This window comes from Procambarus clarkii, chromosome 87 (genome assembly GCF_040958095.1).
Source record: "Procambarus clarkii isolate CNS0578487 chromosome 87, FALCON_Pclarkii_2.0, whole genome shotgun sequence".
Taxonomy (NCBI): domain Eukaryota; kingdom Metazoa; phylum Arthropoda; class Malacostraca; order Decapoda; family Cambaridae; genus Procambarus; species Procambarus clarkii.
In genome coordinates, this window is record NC_091236.1 from 15,409,972 (window position 1) to 15,431,479 (window position 21,508).

Here is a 21,508-nt window from a genome sequence, read left to right on the forward strand (position 1 = left end):
AGTGAAGCGTAATGTACGAAAGATTGAGAAAATTCGTGTTAGAATTATTAATCTTACTTTTTCGGTCATATTTAATAATATATATATATATATATATATATATATATATATATATATATATATATATATATATATATATATATATATATATATATATATATATATATATATATATGTATATATATATATATATATATATATATATATATATATATATATATATATATATATATATATATTTATTTATATATATATTTATATATATACTGACGATTTACTATAAAACCAGAAAAACGGCCAGCCTACTCATGAGAAACTCTCCAGACACAAAACAGAACGCTTTAAAAGAGACTAACGTCGTCTATGCCTTCAAATGCCCACTTGGGGACTGTAAGCTCCAAAAAACCCAGTATATAGGCAAGACAACAACATCTCTTTCTAGGCGTTTAACGATGCATAAGCAACAGGGCTCCATTGAGGAACATATAATCTCTTCCCACAACCAAACCATCGCCAGAGAAATCCTAGTAAACAACACAGAAATCATCGATAGATACAGCGATAGCAGGCGGCTTGACGTTTGCGAGGCACTACACATCAAGAAGTCAACACCAGCAATCAACAGCCAATTATTGCACAACTATATTCTGCCCACCTCAAGACTCCGCTCCAATATAGAAGCATCAAGAAATATGGATCAATAGGCTTTCTACAAACACTTCTATTCAAATACCCATTGTTTGTGTTCTGTCTTGTGTTGATACTTTTAATACCCTATTAATATATATATATATATATATATATATATATATAAATATATATATATATATATATATATATATATATATATATATATATATATATATATATATATATATATATATATATATATATATATATATATATATATATATATATATATATATTATTAAATATGACCGAAAAAGTAAGATTAAGAATTCTAACACGAATTTTCTCAATCTTTCGTACATTACGCTTCACTGTTGGAGGTAAATCAAAAATCAATTCTCCAAAATTCATTTTTATTTCTAGTCTGACGCGACACGGGCGCGTTTCGTAAAACTTATTACATTTTCAAAGACTTTAGTTCACAAATACACAACTGATTAGAACTTACGTATCTCCGATTTTATATCTACATTTGAGTGAGGTGGGAGGGGTGATGTGGCATTAACACAAGACAGAACAAGAGGGGATATTAATAGGGTATTAAAAGTATCAACACAAGACAGAACACAAACAATGGGTATTGAATAGAAGTGTTTGTAGAAAGCCTATTGGTCCATATTTCTTGATGCTTCTATATTGGAGCGGAGTCTTGAGGTGGGTAGAATATAGTTGTGCAATAATTGGCTGTTGATTGCTGGTGTTAACTTCTTGATGTGTAGTGCCTCGCAAACGTCAAGCCGCCTGCTATCGCTGTATCTATCGATGATTTCTGTGTTGTTTACTAGGATTTCTAGTAAAAATCCTAGTAAACAACACAGAAATCATCGATAGATACAGCGATAGCAGGCGGCTTGACGTTTGCGAGGCACTACACATCAAGAAGTCAACACCAGCAATCAACAGCCAATTATTGCACAACTATATTCTACCCACCTCAAGACTCCGCTCCAATATAGAAGCATCAAGAAATATGGACCAATAGGCTTTCTACAAACACTTCTATTCAATACCCATGATTTGTGTTCTGTCTTGTGTTGATACTTTTAATACCCTATTAATATCCCCTCTTGTTCTGTCTTGTGTTAATGCCACATCACCCCTCCCACCTCACTCAAATGTAGATATAAAATCGGAGATACGTAAGTTCTAATCAGTTGTGTATTTGTGAACTAAAGTCTTTGAAAATGTAATAAGTTTTACGAAACGCGCCCGTGTCGCGTCAGACTAGAAATAAAAATGAATTTTGGAGAATTGATTTTTGATTTACCTCCAACAGTGAAGCGTAATGTACGAAAGATTGAGAAAATTCGTGTTAGAATTATTAATCTTACTTTTTCGGTCATATTTAATAATATATGTCTACAGGAAAGACTGCTACCAAAATATACTAATATATATATATATATATATATATATATATATATATATATATATATATATATATATATATATATAGTCAGTCTGGTGTTGAGAAAGGCTTTAACAAAGCCGAAACGTTCACCTCATTTCATATTTCTCTGTGGATTTTCCGCATATATATATATATAATATATATATATATATATATATATATATATATATATATATATATATATATATATATATATATATATATATATATATATATATATATATATATAAATATATATATATATATATATATATATATATATATATATATATATATATATATAAAATAAATGACATATTAAAAAGTCAACACCAGCAATCAACAGCCAATTAATGCACAACTATATTCTACCCACCTCAAGACTCCGCTCCAATATAGAAGCATCAAGAAATATGGACCAATAGGCTTTCAACAATCACTTCTATTCAATACCCATTGTTTCGTGTTTTGTCTTGTGTTGATGAAATTAATACCCTATTAAATACCACCTCACCTCATCCACCACACTCAAATGTAGATATAAACAAATCGGAGATGTGTAAGTTCTATTCAGTTGTGTATGTGTAAACTAAAAGTCTTTGAAAATGTAATAAGTTTTACGAAACGCGCTCAAGTGTCGCGTCAGACTAGAAATAAAAATGAATTTTGGAGAATTGATTTTTGAATTACCACCAACAGTGAAAAGAAATGTACGAAAGATTGAGGAAATTCGTGTTAGCATTATTAATCTTACTTTTTCGGTCATATTTAATAATATATATATATATATATATATATTTCATTAAATATGACCGCATATTCTGTATTTATTATTTTCTGGTTTAGGGCTTCTATCCCTCTAACTATTTTCTTAGCATCAGGGCTTAATTGAAATAGGAGTTCTCCAAAACTCATTTTCGTACTTTTAAGGTGAAGAAAAGAAGTGATTTACTATAGAGTGAATTACACTTATTTGTATAATTTGCACGACGTTTCGAACCTCCATGGTTCATTCTCAAGTGAACAGATCTTACAATACTAGTTGATTTTATACCCGCATTAGGTCAGGTGATAATACAATGAAGGTGAAAACATGGGGGGATACATAAGGGATAAACATAGGGGCTGCAGAAGGCTTATTGGCCCTTATTGGCCCATATATATATATATATATATATATATATATATATATATATATATATATATATATATATATATATATATATATATATATATATATATATAAATGGAAATGTTTGTCTGTTCAAAATCGCTAATCTCCGAAAGTTCTTCACAGATTCCTTTGAAATTTTCACACAATGTTCCATTCGCCTCAGAGCGAGTTTTTATATACATATTATATTGATGTCACGTCTGTGACAGTAAAAAAAATGCATTTTTTTAAAACTGTGTTTTTCACATGTTTTTCATATGAGGGAAAACTTCGAAACCTCTTTACCAATTGCTTTGAAATTTTGGCACAACATTGCATTGGAATTGGCGAGTGTTTTTATACACCTACTATATACATGCCTCACCTGTGACAGGAAAAAATGTTTTGAAAAACAGCGTTATCTGTAGGATGTAGGAGCAACACATGCTTTATTCTCCAAAAGTTCTTCACCGATTGCTTTGAAATTTTGACCCAACGTTCCATTCGAGTGTGTGCATGTTTTTATATACCTACAATGTAGATGCCATACCTGTAACAGGTAAATCCACGCATTTTTTCTAAACAGCGCCATCTGTTGCACGTTAGACCAACACAAGCTATACAAAACATATTACGATTCTATTTCAATGTTTCCGATTGCATTGACAAATTGAATTTTCATAGATTTTGATTTATTTTCATAAATTTTGATTTATTTTCATAGATTTTGATTTATTTTCATAGATTTTGATTTATTTTCATAGATTTTGATTTATTTTCATTTTGATTTAATCATTTTGTGTGGCATTACATTGGAATGTCACACAATTCTGTGTAGATTCTTTGTTGTTTTCTATACCGTTCATTTCGTGAGTATAGTTTATTTGTTTCTTTTGTCATTGTTTTAATTTCGTTTTTTTAACTGTTCTTCTTATTTTTCAGTAAAATTGGTGGTGAAAATGAGCTGTGTCGATTGATCTGCATTTGAATTGAAATATTTCGTAAGTATTTTTTGTTTTGTTTTTAAAAACATGAAATTGGACAACACGTTTGTTTCACAGCTGCAAATGTGCAACAAACAGCTGTGAATTCACCGGCTACAGCGTTAACTGCTTTCTTCACGTTATGTTAAAATGACGTGTTTGCCAAAACACTGCTGTATTCGGAAGTGCCTACGTATTACACATGGAATGCCAGTAGAAAATTATTTGAACGACGCAAACCAGGAGAGCGAGTCGACGGACAACCTGGCATATTCAAATAAACTTCGATAGGCAGACTGCAAACCATGCATCCCAATCTGGATGAATGTTCTTTCCTCGTATGCTGTTTGTAAATGTGCCCGGTCTAACGTCTTTCCAGCCACTGAGATTTGTTAACGGAGTAATACTTGCCACTTCCCGTAGTGCATGTCAAGCTCTGAATTTTTTGGAGAACGACCAACACTGGGATGTATGCATTAATGACGCGTCTAACACGTCACATCCAAATCAAATTCGTGCATTGTTTGCAATCATATTGACCACCGGCTCTCCTTCGTCTCCAACAGTTATGGGAGAAATATAAATCGCACATGGCTGAAGATATTATCCGACGAATACGCAAGGAAAATTCAAATATGACCATGGATTTTACAGCAAAAATCTACAACGAAGCGTTGATAATGATTGAAGACTTGTGCTTAGAAATCGCGAACAAAGTTCTCAATCAATTTGAAATGCTATCACCAAATCGATCTGCTGCTGCTTCGTTCAATGTAGAATTGCGTCGTGAACAAAATTACAACACGGGTGATCTGTTGTCGTATGTTTAATCAAATACTCCTAAGCTACGCTTGAGCGAAAAGGTATTTACAATCAAATAATTCAAACTGTCAATAACGGGCTTGGAGAAATATTCTTAGATGCACCAGGAGGAACTGTAAAACCTTCCTAATTAGATTGATTCTGCCAGCATTTCGATACCAAAATGGCATAACCTTAGCTCTTGCATCGTCCGGAATTGCTGCAACATTGCTACCAGATGGATGAACTGCTACTTCGGCTTTGAAATTGCCATTGAACATGCAATTCATTGAAACTCTCACATGCAACATTTCCAAAGCATCCGGCCTGGGAAAAGTATTGCAGAAATACAAACTTATTGTTTGGGATGAATGCACAATGCCCCACAAAAAATCGCTCGAGGCTCTTGATTGATCATTGCAAGATTTGCGTGGAAACATCAGACCATTTGGAAATGCGTTAATATTGGTTGCAGGAGATTTCAGGCAAACATTACCTGTAATTCCTCGATCGACACCAGCGGCCGAAATAAATGCTTGCCTGAAATACTGTACTTTGTGGCACCACGTAAAGACATTTAAATTAACTACAAATATGCATGTAGTTATGTAGCTACTGAAAACCGATCCATCAGCTGAAATATTCTCACATCAATTTCTGGAAATTGGGAACGGAAACGTGCCGGTTGATCTGACCTCAGGACGAATTTCATTGCGTCATAACTTCTGCAATTTAGTGACGTCAAAAGAAGAATTGGATGAAAAAGTATTTCCCAATATTCAAACCAATTATAAGAATCACGATTGGCTGAGTGAACGAGCTAATCTTGTGGCCAAGAACAAAACGTCTACGACCTTAACAATATTATTCAGTCTAACATACAAAGCGAGGCAGTCACATACAAGTCCGTCGACACTGATGAGGAAGCAGATGAATAAATTATCCAACAGAATTTTTTAATTCACTTGATCTGCCAGGGATACCATCACACGTACGGCAACTGAAAATCGGCTTGCCAATTATCATGTTTCAAAATACCAACCAGCCAAAACTTGGCAACGCCACGCGCCTTGCAGTAAAAAAATTAATCAGTGACGTCGTAGAAGCAACAATCTTGACAGGACCTTTCAAAGGTGAAGATGTCCTCATTCCTCGCATTCCTATCATTCCATTTACAGATATGCCGTTTCAATGTAAGAGATTGTAATTTCCAATTCGATTGGTGTTTGCAATCACCATCAACAAAGCTCAGAGCCAACCTTTAGAAATGTGCAGTTTATATCTAGACACGGATTGTTTCTCACATGGACAATTATATGTTGCGTGTTCTAGAGTCGGCAAACAAGACAATCTCTATATCTCCACAGACAATGGAACAACAAAAAATATTGTATACCCACAAGCATTGTGATATTAAACATATTAGAAAAGTGCGCTTTCACCTTTCTTTCTTTCCCATTTAACCAGACTGAGCCACAGCAACGCGTGGCGGGCACTACTAGTATATATATAAATGTAAATGTTCGTTTGTTCAAAATCACTAATCTCCGAAAGTTCTTCACCGATTGCTTTGAAATTTTCACACAACGTTCCATTTGCATCCGAGCGGGTTTATATATGCATACTATATAGATGTCACTTCTGTGAAGGGAAAAAACATGCATTTTTGAAAACTGTGTATTTCATGGGAGGGAAATCTTCGAAACATCTTTACTGATTGCTTTGAAATTTTGAAACAACGTTGCATTCGAATAGGCTCGTGTTTTTCTATACCTACTCAATGCATGCCACACCTGTGACAGGAAAAAACATGGTTTTTTTATACAGCACCATCTGTTGGATGTAAGAGCAACACATGCTGTAATCTACTTAAGTTCTTTATTGATTGCTTTGAAATTTTGACACAACGTTCCATTCGAATACACACGTGTTTTTATATACCGACTATATAGATGCCACACCTGTGACAGGTAAAAACATGCTTTTTTGAAAAACAGCGTAATCTGTTGCACATAATAGCAACTCACGCTATACTGAATATATTACTATTCCATTTCAATGTTTCCAATTGCATTAATAAATAACATTTTCATAAATTTCGATTTATTTTCATATTGATTTAACTATTTTGTGTGACATTGCGTTGAAATTGAGCTGTGTTGCTTACCATACCGTTCATTTTGTAAGTATAAGTATAGATACCACACCTGTGACAGGTAAAATCATTCATTTTTTTAAGAAACAGCGCCATCTGTTGCATGTAGGAGCCACACACACTCTTCTAAATTTGATACGATTCCATTTCAATATTTCTGATTGAATTGTCAAATTAAATTTTCATAGATTTCGATTGATTTTCATTTTCATTTTTGATTTTTTGTGTTTTGTGTGTTTTTTACCATACCTTTTATTTCCTGAGTATAGTTTATTTTCGTATTTTTTTCATTTCGTTTTTTTAACTGTTTTTCTTATATTTCAGTGATGGGAACATCAGATCATTTGATGTTCCCAATTTTCTAATGGGAACATCAGATCGCTTGGCATTGCATCGAACGAGGGAGTGGGGAATGTTGGAGAGGACAAGGGGACTGGAGTGGAGGGATGGTGGGGAGGTCGAGGGGACAGAGCAGTTGGGGAAGGTGGGGGACGTGGGGACATGGGAATGGAGAATGGTGGGGAGTACAAGGAGACAGAGGAGTGGGGGGTTGGTGGAAAGGACGAGGGGACGGGGAAGGGAGAGTGGTAGGGAGGATGAGGGATGAGGGAGTGGGAGATGTATGGGAGGAGGAAGGGATGGTGAAGTAGGGAATGGTTAGGAGGACGAGGGGATGGGGAAGTGGGGAATTGTTGAGAGAAAGAGGGGGCGGGTGAGTGAGGAATGGTTGGGTTTAGAGGATGAGGGGACTGGGCAGGGGGAATGGTGGGGAGGAGTGGGAGACAGGGAAAGGTAGCTGTGGCTCAGCAATGCACATGCTGAGCCAGAGCAACGCGCGGCAAGGTACAGCTAGTATATAAACAAAAATGAAAATGTTTAATAGTGTGTTATTTGGCTGCCAATTAATGCACAACTATATACTACCCACTTCAAGACCCCGAACCAATATGGAAGCAACAAGAGGAAGAATGAGCCAATACGCCCTCTGCAATTACTTCCATTCATGTGTTCTCATATCCAAGTTATCCCCATTGTTTCGTGTCCTGGCTTGTGTTTGTCATAAGTTTGTTCACCTCATCCAGAACGTTTGTACCATATCACCTCACCCAAAATGAGTAAAAGTTTGATGAATTTGTGTGTAAATTAGGTCTTTGAAAATGTAATAAGCAATTACGAAACGCGTTCAGGCGAAAGATCATTAAGAAACCTTTGTTTGGGGAGAATTGATGTTTTTATTACCATCGACAGTGAAGAAAAACATAAGAAATATTGAGAAAATTCGTGTTAAAATTATTAATCTTACCTTTTCGGTTATATTCAACAACATATGTTTACAAGACTGCTACCAAAATATAATAATATGTATATATATATACATATATATATATATACGTATATATACGTATATGTATATATATGCATATGTATATATATATATATATGTATATGTATATATATGCATATGTATATATATATATATATAATATGTATATAAATATAATATATATATATATATATATATATATATATATATATATATATATATATATATATATATATATATATATATATATATATATATATATATACATATATATATATATATATATATATATATATATATATATATATATATATATATATATATATACATATATATATATATATATGTCGTACCTAGTAGCCAGAACGCACTTCTCAGCCTACTATGCAAGGCTCGATTTGCCTAATAGGCCAAGTTTTCATGAATTAATTGTTTTTCGACTACCTAACCTACCTAACCTAACCTAACCTAACTTTTTATGCTACCTAACCTAACCTAACCTATGAAGATAGGTTAGGTTAGGTTAGGTAGGGTTGGTTAGGTTCGGTCATATATCTACGTCAATTTTAACTCCAATAAAAAAAAATTGACCTCATACATAATGAAATGGGTAGCTTTATTATTTCATAAGAAAAAAATTAGAGAAAATATATTAATTCAGGAAAACTTGGCTTATTAGGCAAATCGGGCCTTGTATAGTAGGCCGAGAAGTACGTTCTGGCTATTAGGTACGACATATATACATATATATACATATATATATATATACATATATATATTAGTATATTTTGGTAGCAGTCTTTCCTGTAGACATATATTATTAAATATGACCGAAAAAGTAAGATTAATAATTCTAACACGAATTTTCTCAATCTTTCGTACATTTCTTTTCACTGTTGGAGGTAATTCAAAAATCAATTCCCCAAAATTCATTTTTATTTCTAGTCTGACGCGACACTTGAGCGCGTTTCGTAAAACTTTTTACATTTTCAAAGACTTTACACATACACAACTGAATAGAACTTACACATCTCCGATTTATTTATATCTACATTTGAGTGAGGTGGTATTTATATAGGGTATTAATTTCATCAACACAAGACAGAACACGAAACAATGGGTATTGAAATGGAAGTGATTGTAGAAAGCCTATTGGTCCATATTTCTTGATGCTTCTATATTGGAGCGGAGTCTTGAGGTCGGTAGAATATAGTTGTGCATTAATTGGTTGTTGATTGCTGGTGTTGACTTCTTAATGTGCAGTGCCTCGCAAACGTCAAGCCGTCTGCTATCGCTGTATCTATCGATGATTTCTGTGTTGTTTACTAGGATTTCTCTGGCAATGGTTTGGTTGTGGGAAGAGATTATATGTTCCTTAATGGAGCCCTGTTGTTTATGCATCGTTAAACGCCTAGAAAGAGATGTTGTTGTCTTGCCTATATACTGGGTTTTTTGGAGCTTACAGTCCCCAAGTGGGCATTTGAAGGCATAGACGACGTTGGTCTGTTAAAGCGTTCTGCTTTGTGTCTGGAGAGTTTCTCATGAGTAGGCTGGCCGTTTTTCTGGTTTTATAGTAAATCGTCAGTTGTATCCTCTGATTTTTGTCTGTAGGGATAACGTTTCTATTAACAATATCTTTCAGGACCCTTTCCTCTGTTTTATGAGCTGTGGAAAAGAAGTTCCTGTAAAATAGTGTGACGGTAACGCGTTGGTGTTCGGCTGTTTCAAAAGCTAGGGGTATGGCCTCGTCACATAAAGAAACAAAAAGAGAAAATCTGGAACTTCCGTCTGTGGTAAGGTAATGGGAAGACACACAAAACACAAGTAAATTTAACAATGAAATTTTAGTTACGTTTAGAAAAGCAAAACATGAATAAAATGGACATAAAAATTGTAACATAAAACAATCAAACAAAATAATAAGAATAATCACTGGCAAAATAAAAAGTTACATTAATACAAGTGAATAATATCAAAGTGAATAATATACAAGGAGATATATGGTTGCAGGAATATTGGCTTTAAGCTGCCACCTCTCTTAGTACACGTAAGCCAGGGCTTAGTCTACCAATGAGACGTGTTAACTTGTGGAAAGCACGGGATATTCTGAGGGCTGTAGCTCGTGGTGGCCCAGACGTCAGGTAGTGTGGCGGGTGGAGGGAGCAGGTGCGATGTACATCAGCCAATCAGCGACGGACAGGTAGTTCACTGGTTTGAGTGGCGGAGGTGGAGCAGGTGTTCCCGGTGCTGAATACGTTTGCTCTCTGGGCAAACCTTAGTGTTGTACTTGTTGGATATATCTTCTATATTAGTTGTTATTGTTGTTATTAGTTGTATAGGGACGTACTTAGGAGGGAAGAGCAGGCTCAATCTCTCTTGAAGGAGATTATTGTCACAATAGTCTAATAGGGGGTATAGGTGTTGTGTTAGTTGTCTCTTCAGAGGTTGCATGGCGTTTCACTTTCCTTCTTATGATGTCTTCGACGAAACCATTGGAGAAGCCGTTGTTGATACACTCAACATATACATATATATCCAACAACATATACATCCCGACGATACACTCTGTCGGGATGATAGCCGACAGAGTGTATCGTGATCCAGCCTGTACTCCTCTTGACATACCAGAAAATATTCTGAGGAAACTACTCCAAGCTTGTACTAAAGAGGCACCCTTCTTGAGCCCGGATGGGCACATGTATAAGCAAGTAGATGGGGTCGCCATGGGTTCTCCCCTAGGTGTCCTGTTTGTAAACTTCTACATGGGTACCATCGAGCAAAAAGTCTTAGTCGACATGAACTTGAAACCGGCCATATACTGCAAGTATGTTGACGACATTTTTACACAGGTACCTGATGTCAGACATCTGCAGGAGCTGAAGGAGGCATTTGAGCAGAGTTCCGTGCTGCGTTTCACTTACGAGATGGAAAAGGATGGGAAGCTGCCCTTTCTAGATATAACAGTCATGGAAAAGAGCGGAGGTTTCCACACTGCAGTCTACACTAAGGAAGCGAGCATAGGAATGTGCCTAAATGCCAACAGCGACTGCCCAGACAGGTACAAGAGGAGTGTTGTTAACGCATATGTCGACCGTGCTCTCAGCCACAGCTCAGAATGGAAGCAAGTCGACGAAGAACTCTGTAGGGTGAGGCAGGTCCTAGTCAACAACGGCTTCTCCAATGGTTTCGTCGAAGACATCATAAGAAGGAAAGTGAAACGCCATGCAACCTCTGAAGAGATAACTAACACAACACCTATACCCCCTATTAGACTATTTTACAGGAACTTCTTTTCCACAGCTCATAAAACGGAGGAAAGGGTCCTGAAAGATATTGCTAATAGAAACGTTATCCCTACAGACAAAAATCAGAGGATACAACTGACGATTTACTATAAAACCAGAAAAACGGCCAGCCTACTCATGAGAAACTCTCCAGACACAAAGAAGAACGCTTTAAAAGAGACCAACGTCGTCTATGCCTTCAAATGCCCACTTGGGGACTGTAAGCTCCAAAAAACCCAGTATATAGGCAAGACAACAACATCTCTTTCTAGGCGTTTAACGATGCATAAACAACAGGGCTCCATTAAGGAACATATAATCTCTTCCCACAACCAAACCATTGCCAGAGAAATCCTAGTAAACAACACAGAAATCATCGATAGATACAGCGATAGCAGACGGCTTGACGTTTGCGAGGCACTGCACATTAAGAAGTCAACACCAGCAATCAACAACCAATTAATGCACAACTATATTCTACCCACCTCAAGACTCCGCTCCAATATAGAAGCATCAAGAAATATGGACCAATAGGCTTTCTACAATCACTTCCATTTCAATACCCATTGTTTCGTGTTCTGTCTTGTGTTGATGAAATTAATACCCTATATAAATACCACCTCACTCAAATGTAGATATAAATAAATCGGAGATGTGTAAGTTCTATTCAGTTGTGTATGTGTAAAGTCTTTGAAAATGTAAAAAGTTTTACGAAACGCGCTCAAGTGTCGCGTCAGACTAGAAATAAAAATGAATTTTGGGGAATTGATTTTTGAATTACTGCCAACAGTGAAAAGAAATGTACGAAAGATTGAGAAAATTCGTGTTAGAATTATTAATCTTACTTTTTCGGTCATATTTAATAATACATATATATATACATATGCATATATATACATATACATATATATATATATATATATATATATATATATATATATATATATATATATATATATATATATATATATATATATATATATATATATATATATATATAGTGTATTACACTTATTTGTATAATTTGCACGATGTTTCGAACGTCCATGGTTCATTCTCAAGTGAACAGATCTTACAATACTAGTTGATTTTATACCCGCATTAGGTCAGGTGATAATAGAATGAAGGTGAAAAACATGGGGGGATACATAAGGGATAAACATAGGGGCTGCAGAAGGCTTATTGGCCCATACGAGGCATCTCCTATCTAAACACAAAGATTAATCCAGTGTAATTGGCCTGTTATGTTGGACATTGTCTTCTGTGTTGGCATCGATATGTTCTTGTCTTGTCCTTACTCTCATGGTGGGTAGAGTAAATATATATATATATATATATATATATATATATATATATATATATATATATATATATATATATATATATATATATATATATATATATATACATATATATGACAATGTCAGACCACGGAGGAAAATGAAACAGGAATTTCCTTAAGTACTTTCGTATATTAAATACATCTTCAGAAGGAATGATTTTACAGATCGACTGATGGGTATAAATAGGCAGGAGAGAGTGGTGAAGTGAGGTGAGGTACAATACTTGGACAACGCAGACGGCCCATTGGCCCATCAGATGCACCCAATTGGCCCATCCGATGTAGCCCAATGGCCCATCTGATACAGCAGACATACAAGCACAATACATAGGTAATTATAACATAAAGAGGTAAATATGTACAATGAATTAGTGTGACAAATGTTTTCCAATGATCCTACTTAAATCGCCCTTTAGCTGATCTATTAGAAATGGATCTAAGTTATATAGACCACTGCTAATATTGAAATTACTTTCTTTGGTGATCTGTATCAAAGCAGATTCAATTATGTTTCTGTTATAGGTGCTTTTACAATTTGTTATTGAAGAAGCACTCTCCCAATCAATTTGGTGAGCTTTTTCTGACAAATGAACAAACAAAGCATTAGACAATTGGCCATGTCTTACAGAGTATTTATGTTGCGATATTCTACATTTTAAATCTATAGATGTTTGCCCGACATAGAACTTATTACATTCCTTACAAGGTATTTTATAAATGACGCAATTATTTTTCGTAATTTTCGTAATTTTTTCGTAATTTTCCTCCGTGGTCTGACATTGTCACATTCTTAATCACGTGTTTATTTTCGTGATATACACACATACATATATATATATATATATATATATATATATATATATATATATATATATATATATATATATATATATTTATATATATATATATATATATATATATATATATATATACATATATATATATATACATATATATATATATATATATATATATATATATATATATATATATATATATATATATATATATATATATATACATACATATATATATATATATATATATATATATATATATATATATATATATATATATATATATATATATATATATATGTCGTACCTAGTAGCCAGAACTCACTTCTCAGCCTACTATGCAAGGCCCGATTTGCCTAATAAGCCAAGTTTTCATGAATTAATGTTTTTTCGTCTACCTAACCTACCTAACCTAACCTAACCTAGCTTTTTTTGGCTACCTAACCTAACCTTACCTATATATATAGGTTAGGTTAGGTTAGGTAGGGTTGGTTAGGTTCGGTCATATATCTACGTTAATTTTAACTCCAATAAAAAAAAAATTGACCTCATACATAGTGAAAAGGGTAGCTTTATCATTTCATAAGAAAAAAATTATAGTAAATAAATTAATTCAGGAAAACTTGGCTTATTAGGCAAATCGGGCCTTGAATAGTAGGCTGAGAAGTGAGTTCTGGCTACTAGGTACGACATATATATATATATATATATATATATATATGTCGTACCTAGTAGCCAGAACTCACTTCTCAGCCTACTATGCAAGGCCCGATTTGCCTAATAAGCCAAGTTTTCATGAATTAATGTTTTTTCGTCTACCTAACCTACCTAACCTAACCTAACCGAGCTTTTTTTGGCTACCTAACCTAACCTTACCTATATATATAGGTTAGGTTAGGTTAGGTAGGGTTGGTTAGGTTCGGTCATATATCTACGTTAATTTTAACTTCAATAAAAAAAATTGACCTCATACATAGTGAAAAGTGTAGCTTTATCATTTCATAAGAAAAAAATTATAGTAAATATATTAATTCAGGAAAACTTGGCTTATTAGGCAAATCGGGCCTTGAATAGTAGGCTGAGAAGTGAGTTCTGGCTACTAGGTACGACATATATATATATATATATATATATATATATATATATATATATTAGGTAGGTTAGGTAGTCGAAAAACAATTAATTCAGTAAAACTTGGCTTATTAGGCAAATCGGGCCTTGCATAGTAGGCTGAGAAGTGCGTTCTTGCTACTAGGTACGACATATATATATATATATATATATATATATATATATATATATATATATATATATATATATATATATATATATATATATATATATATATATATATGTCGTACCTAGTAGCCAGAACGCACTTCTCAGCCTACTATGCAAGGCCCGATTTGCCTAATAAGCCAAGTTTTCCTGAATTAATAAATTTTCTCTATTTTTTTCTTAAGAAATGATAAAGCTACCCATTTCATTATGTATGAGGTCAATTTTTTTTTATTAGAGTTAAAATTAACGTAGATATATTACCGAACCAAACCAACCCTACCTAACTTATCTCTATAGGTTAGGTTAGGTTAGGTAGCCGAAAAAGTTAGGTTAGGTTAGGTTAGGTAGGTTAGGTAGTCGAAAAACAATTAATTCAGTAAAACTTGGCTTATTAGGCAAATCGGGCCTCGCATAGTAGGCTGAGAAGTGCGTTCTTGCTACTAGGTACGACATTATATATATATATATATATATATATATATATATATATATATATATATATATATATATATATATATATATATATATATATATATATATATATATATATATATATATGACAATGTCAGACCACGAAGGAAAAATGAAACAGGAATTTCCTTAAGTACTTTCGTATATTAAATACATCTTCAGAAGGTCTTAAGGAAAATTCCTTACCTAAGGAAAATTCATCTACTTAAGGAAATTCCTGTTTCATTTTTCCTCCGTGGTCTGACATTGTCACATTCTTAATCACGTGTTTATTTTCGTGATATACACACACACACACACCCACACACACATATATATATATATATATATATATATATATATATATATATATATATATATATATATATATATATATATATATATATATATATATATATGTATGTGTGTATATCACGAAAATAAACACGTGATTAAGAATGTGACAATGTGAATGTTTATTTTCGTGATATACACACATACATATATATATATATACATATATATATATATATATATATATATATATATATATATATATATATATATATATATATTTATATATATATATATATATATATATATATATATATATATATATATATATATATATATATATGTCGTACCTAGTAGCCAGAATGCACTTCTTTGCCTACTATGCAAGGCCCAATTTGCCTAATAAGCCAAGTTTTTATGAATTAATGTTTTTTCGACTACCTAACCTACCTAACCTAACCTAACCTAACTTTTTCGGCTACCTTACCTAACCTAACCAATAAAGATAGGTTAGGTTAGGTTAGGTAGGGTTGGTTAGGTTCGGTCATATATCTACGTTAATTTTAACTCCAATAAAAAAAAATTACCTCATACATAATGAAATGGGTGAAATATATTATCACCTATTCTACTCATTCACGTCTATGTAATCAAGAACTGCAGCCAAGAACAACAACAACAACAACTACTTCCAGACGTCTAGACAGTACTACCAGTCTCTTCCCTTCACGGTCCATCACCCCACGTCGCACCTGGGTCGCTGGGAGGCCACGCCCTCCCAAACAAACACTTCATGGGAGCCGGTTCCTAGTTAAAGAAGACATCAGTGCCCTCTGGCCGGCCAATATTCTGTATAAATAAGGCTACCAAGCTCTCCAAGATTCAGATTACTCCTGTGTGCTCAACTGAGTAGACCCATTGACACATCTCGGTGTGGTAATGGATTTAGTCAGACTAGCTCATGGTATTCTGCACCATGTATAATTTGGCACCTTAACGTATCGTAAATTTGGTTATTCATCTTGTTTGTTTTGCACACTTTGTATTAAAGCCAAGCCTGGATATTTTTTGTAATTTGTTTTATTTATTTTTTAAAGTAAAGTATTTTTAAATGTTTTTTCCCTCTGCATTATCCTACAGTTTACCTCACTGTGAATACACCTTTTGCAGTTTACTTTTTTCTTTTTTTTTAATATTTTTCTGACTGGCATTACAGACTGCTCGACCACCAACGTATACCATCACAAATTGGGGGCCTGTCTTAGGAGCCTCACTCGGGTTATGCTTCTAGACCCTTCACTTAAACTTGTGATAACTGTACTTGGCTTTATTACAAATTTAATTTATCAGAACTTTTATTCCTTGACTAATTTTATTGGTGTTTCATACTGTTTGCTTTCCAGATGTAGCATTTTATGATTGTTGGATGACTTTGGATTACGTGGTGTCTGGTGGCCAGAGTCATACTCGTGATTGGTTGATCCATAATCTTTGCTATAACCAGTGTTTCCACCTTATTCTTGTCCCTACAGGAGAGTTCTCATTCAGACAGATCATCCCTTTGGTACCCTGGTACTTTGGTCCGTATTCGGGTCAAGTACACCCACATCTTTGCAACCCAAACGTAGGAGGATATAGTGGGCCAAAGTTCCTCTCGCACGGACTATGTTATAAGGTTGGGACCCCTACAAGCAGTTCTTGTCATTAATTGACACTTCGCACCCCTACGCGTCGGTCAGAGATATGGTACTTACACAGATAGGGAGTTAACATTCTTTTCCAGAGCACAAAAATTGTTAATTCTGTAAGTACTATCTAGTTTTAGTAGGAAACCTCTTACCTTTGCTCTCGTCATTAGAGACAAGGTAAGAAATCTCTACATTTTTGGACAACCTTCGAGACAATTGTCTCAACATTATAGTAGAATCCCTCTTGCCCTTATCCTCGTCATATAGAGTACCGGGTACAAGATTTCCTACATTCTTAAAACGCTTAGTTTCATTGTTTATCTTAATTGTAACCTTTACTATTAAGTTTAAAACAGGATAATTTACCGTTGGTACGTCATCCTGTAACTCTGACATTTCATATTTTGGTACATCCACCTGAGTATTCTCTTGCATATATTTGCTATCATTCACCATGTTTCGTCTTTCCACATTTAGACAGAATCCCAACGATGAAGTGGGCAGATTAATTCGTGCCACCAAGGCAGAGATGCTGACTCTAGTAAATGAGTACCACCTTACAGACGCACATGGAGTCACTAAAACTGACTTTATTGTAGTTTGTGGGTTGTTGGTGTTGTCGTCGTTGATCCTTCTCTACGGACAGCCCAACCCACAACTCGGTAGAGTGCTTATACCTCACTAGGAGATCACACTTGGCGCTTCTGGCTCTTGGAGAGGGGCTCAACCTCACACGTTTAGGGGATGCGGCTCCAACACTTAGCCTCGTTGTCACGTGCACACACCCACTCGAGCCGCTGTGTCTCCCCCACTCTCTCCTTATGTGATATGATCTCCTCAATCCCCTATGACTTACTAGTATTACCTTCTACTCTGTCCACAGCAGTGGTTCTTGGTTCTCTCTCTCTCTCTCTCTCTCCTTCTTTACTACCTCCGTTGAAGCCTCACTAGGACAAGCGCAAACACCAGCAAATTGGGATACATTTACTGGACAAAGCACATACACGATACATACACACATATAATAATAATGAATCCTATACTCTATAATATTACAATCAGGTTGCTCTCCAACACCATCAGAACTCTATTATCAGTTTACCAAGTGGTATCCTATCTTCTGATTCACCACCTGATACTATCACCCTCCTCAAGTAGATCAAGTCTACATACACTGTTGCACTATCAACAAGAGGATTATATATATATATATATATATATATATATATATATATATATATATATATATATATATATATATATATATATATATATAAATGTGTACAATGAAATTCAGCATGTGAATGCAATAACATATATCAGCATAAATGATCCTTGCTACACCGCAATGATCAATCGATCACCCTATCAGTCCTAGAACGCATACATCTGTAGGTAATCCAGCCTACGACTGCAACTCTAAACTTCAGTATAAAACACTCCTTGACGTAAGAATGCAAACAACCACTCACCTCTCACTGCGTCTTGCACGCTAATGACAACCAAACACTATCAACTCCCTACAATTAATCCACCAGAACTTCCCTTCCACCTCTGGAAGTTCACTACCCTGATATCTTCAGATTCTTCTGGGCTTAACTACCAGGATCCTCTGCAGCTCCTCCAGGCTGCTACCATGAAGTTTCTTTGAGCAACTACTGTGTTTCACCCTTTTGCTAGGGTCCTCCACAGCTCTCTTGGCTGCTACACCATGAAGTTTCCTTGAGCAACTATGGTGCTTCACCACCTCTACAGAAGCACGTGACACTCCTCTTCACTGCTTCTCCTCACAGCTCGAGGTCCTCTGCTCCACTACCTTGGAGTCTCATCAACTACTTCATCTGTGCTGGCTTCGAAGTTCTCAGCAACTTCTTCCCCAAAGACAAACCTGCAACCCATCGACACTCCAATAAAAATGTTTCCCCTTTAACACATAAACAAAAATAATCACACAATATGTTTGCCTCAAACCTCTATCTGTCCTCTACATACAGTGAGAGTGGACTCCCCCGTTTTGGGCGGGTCCATACTCCACCTCGCCTGGCGGGTGTGAGTTACACTGGGAGGGTCCTTCGCCGTCAGGAGCCGGGCTCCCTCAGTTGCCTGCCAGCGCTCAGAGGAGGCGGATGTCGCTCCGTGTTCCTCCCTCTCCACTCTCTTATTTCAGGCCTTCTGCCTTATTAAAACATGTCTAACGTATCAATAAACATTGCTACTGTCGCTGGGCACACGACCAACTACAAGCAATCACTATGAACTGGCGTATATCGTGCTTACTACAGATTGTCTGGTCGAGGGCGCTCCTCCCTCTGACGAAGCTTGGTCAGGGCGCTGCCACGGCCCACAATAATGTCTCTGGGCGGCTTAATACTCTTCTCGTCGACCAGGACTTGAGACCACAACGTTCCCAGCTCGATTCTACAGTTGGCACGTCTACACACTTCTCTTCTCTTCGAGATATATCACTAGGGGTTCCCTTCTGACGGGAGCTCAATGGAGCACGGCTTTCCCCCTGCGATGTCTGGCCTCAAGTGAGGTCAAAGCCCTCCAGAAGCGAGCCTCACGCCTCCAGCAAAATGTCCACATCTCCTAGCCAGTCATTTATCTGTTTTCTTCTTCACTGCCCATAATCTAAAATTGTTCATCATATCCAAGCAACTATTTTACATATGTGTTATCACCTCAATATTTGCTAGACCTTCTAATCAGGTCAGGCTTGATGAATAACTCTCAAGGAGGGAGACTCATTTCTCCTGCAGGCTGAGATCATAACACTTGCACAAACTGATCTTGGACCACTTATTAGACAATGATGCTATTACTCCTGAAACTCATGAACATTACTTAATTGCAGATAAGAACGCCTTGGCAGCCATAAAATTGAAGCTAGAACTCGCTATCGCCGAACGTGAACGTCTGAAAGAACTTGCTTCCTTTGAAAAGGAAACTCTCCAGAGGAAAGAGCGAAAAGCTGAACTTCAACTAAAGTTAGCTGAAAAACAAGTTGAGCGTGAGAGGGACACTCTTTAGCTTGCTGAAAAACAGCTAGAGTTAAGAGAACGCGAGCTGGAAATACAACGTGAACACGAAAAGAAGCAAGCAGCCAGTGCTCTAGACCACCGTACGAAAAAACTTGACTTAGAAACCACACACCACACTCGGCGCCAACAAGCTGAAGCTAAACTTCCGGTACGTTTTAACCTTTCACATGCAATTAAGTTAATGCCATCTTTAGTTGAGGCAGAAGTAGATGTCTTTTTCACTTCATTTGAGGCTTTGGCTACCCAACTTAGCTGGCCTCAGGATCAGTGGTCTGTGCTTCTCACGTCTCATTTAATAGGTAGAGCTGCAGTGACTCTCAGTACTATAGCGTCGGAAACCGACTAACAGGTATTAAAGCAAGCAGTGCTCGATGCCTACCTCCTCTCCACCGAGACCTACAGACGTAAGTTCAGGGATTACCTTAAAGCAAGTGCTACCACTTATCTAGAGTTTGCAAATAACAAAAAGAGATATTTTATGAAGTGGCTGGAAGCCGCAAAAGTCTCCACCTTTACAGATCTCGTCAACCTCATCTTGGTGGAAGAATTCCTCAGGCGTGTACCTAATCCAATACGTCTCTACCTCGCCGACAAGGAAGAAAATGACTTTAAGCGATGTGCTAAATTGGCTGACTCCTACAGTCTTATTCATAGAGTACCAGCCGACACGCCATCTAGTAAGACCTCCTGGTTTAGTCCTGAAAAAGTGAGTACCAGTAATGTGAACTCCTCGTTGTATTGCAATTATTGCAAAGACTATGGGCATACCATAGAAAAGTGTACCAATCCTCACTGTAAGGTCTGCAGTGAGAATAAGCCTAAATCACCTCCTCCA

The 21,508-nt window shown here is 35.7% G+C and overlaps 1 protein-coding gene across 1 annotated transcript in view; it reads left to right on the forward strand.

The window, feature by feature from the left end:
- Window positions 1-18,086: 18,086 nt before the first annotated feature.
- Window positions 18,087-21,508, forward strand: part of LOC138358955 (uncharacterized) — a 3,902-nt gene continuing 480 nt past the window's right edge. The window contains exons 1-4 of the mRNA XM_069317446.1: window positions 18,087-18,234; window positions 20,487-20,635; window positions 20,678-20,821; window positions 21,023-21,508. The exon at window positions 21,023-21,508 is cut by the window's right edge and continues 480 nt beyond it. Coding sequence (XP_069173547.1) covers window positions 18,087-18,234; window positions 20,487-20,635; window positions 20,678-20,821; window positions 21,023-21,508 — 927 coding nt within the window. The remainder of the gene's footprint in view (window positions 18,235-20,486; window positions 20,636-20,677; window positions 20,822-21,022) is intronic.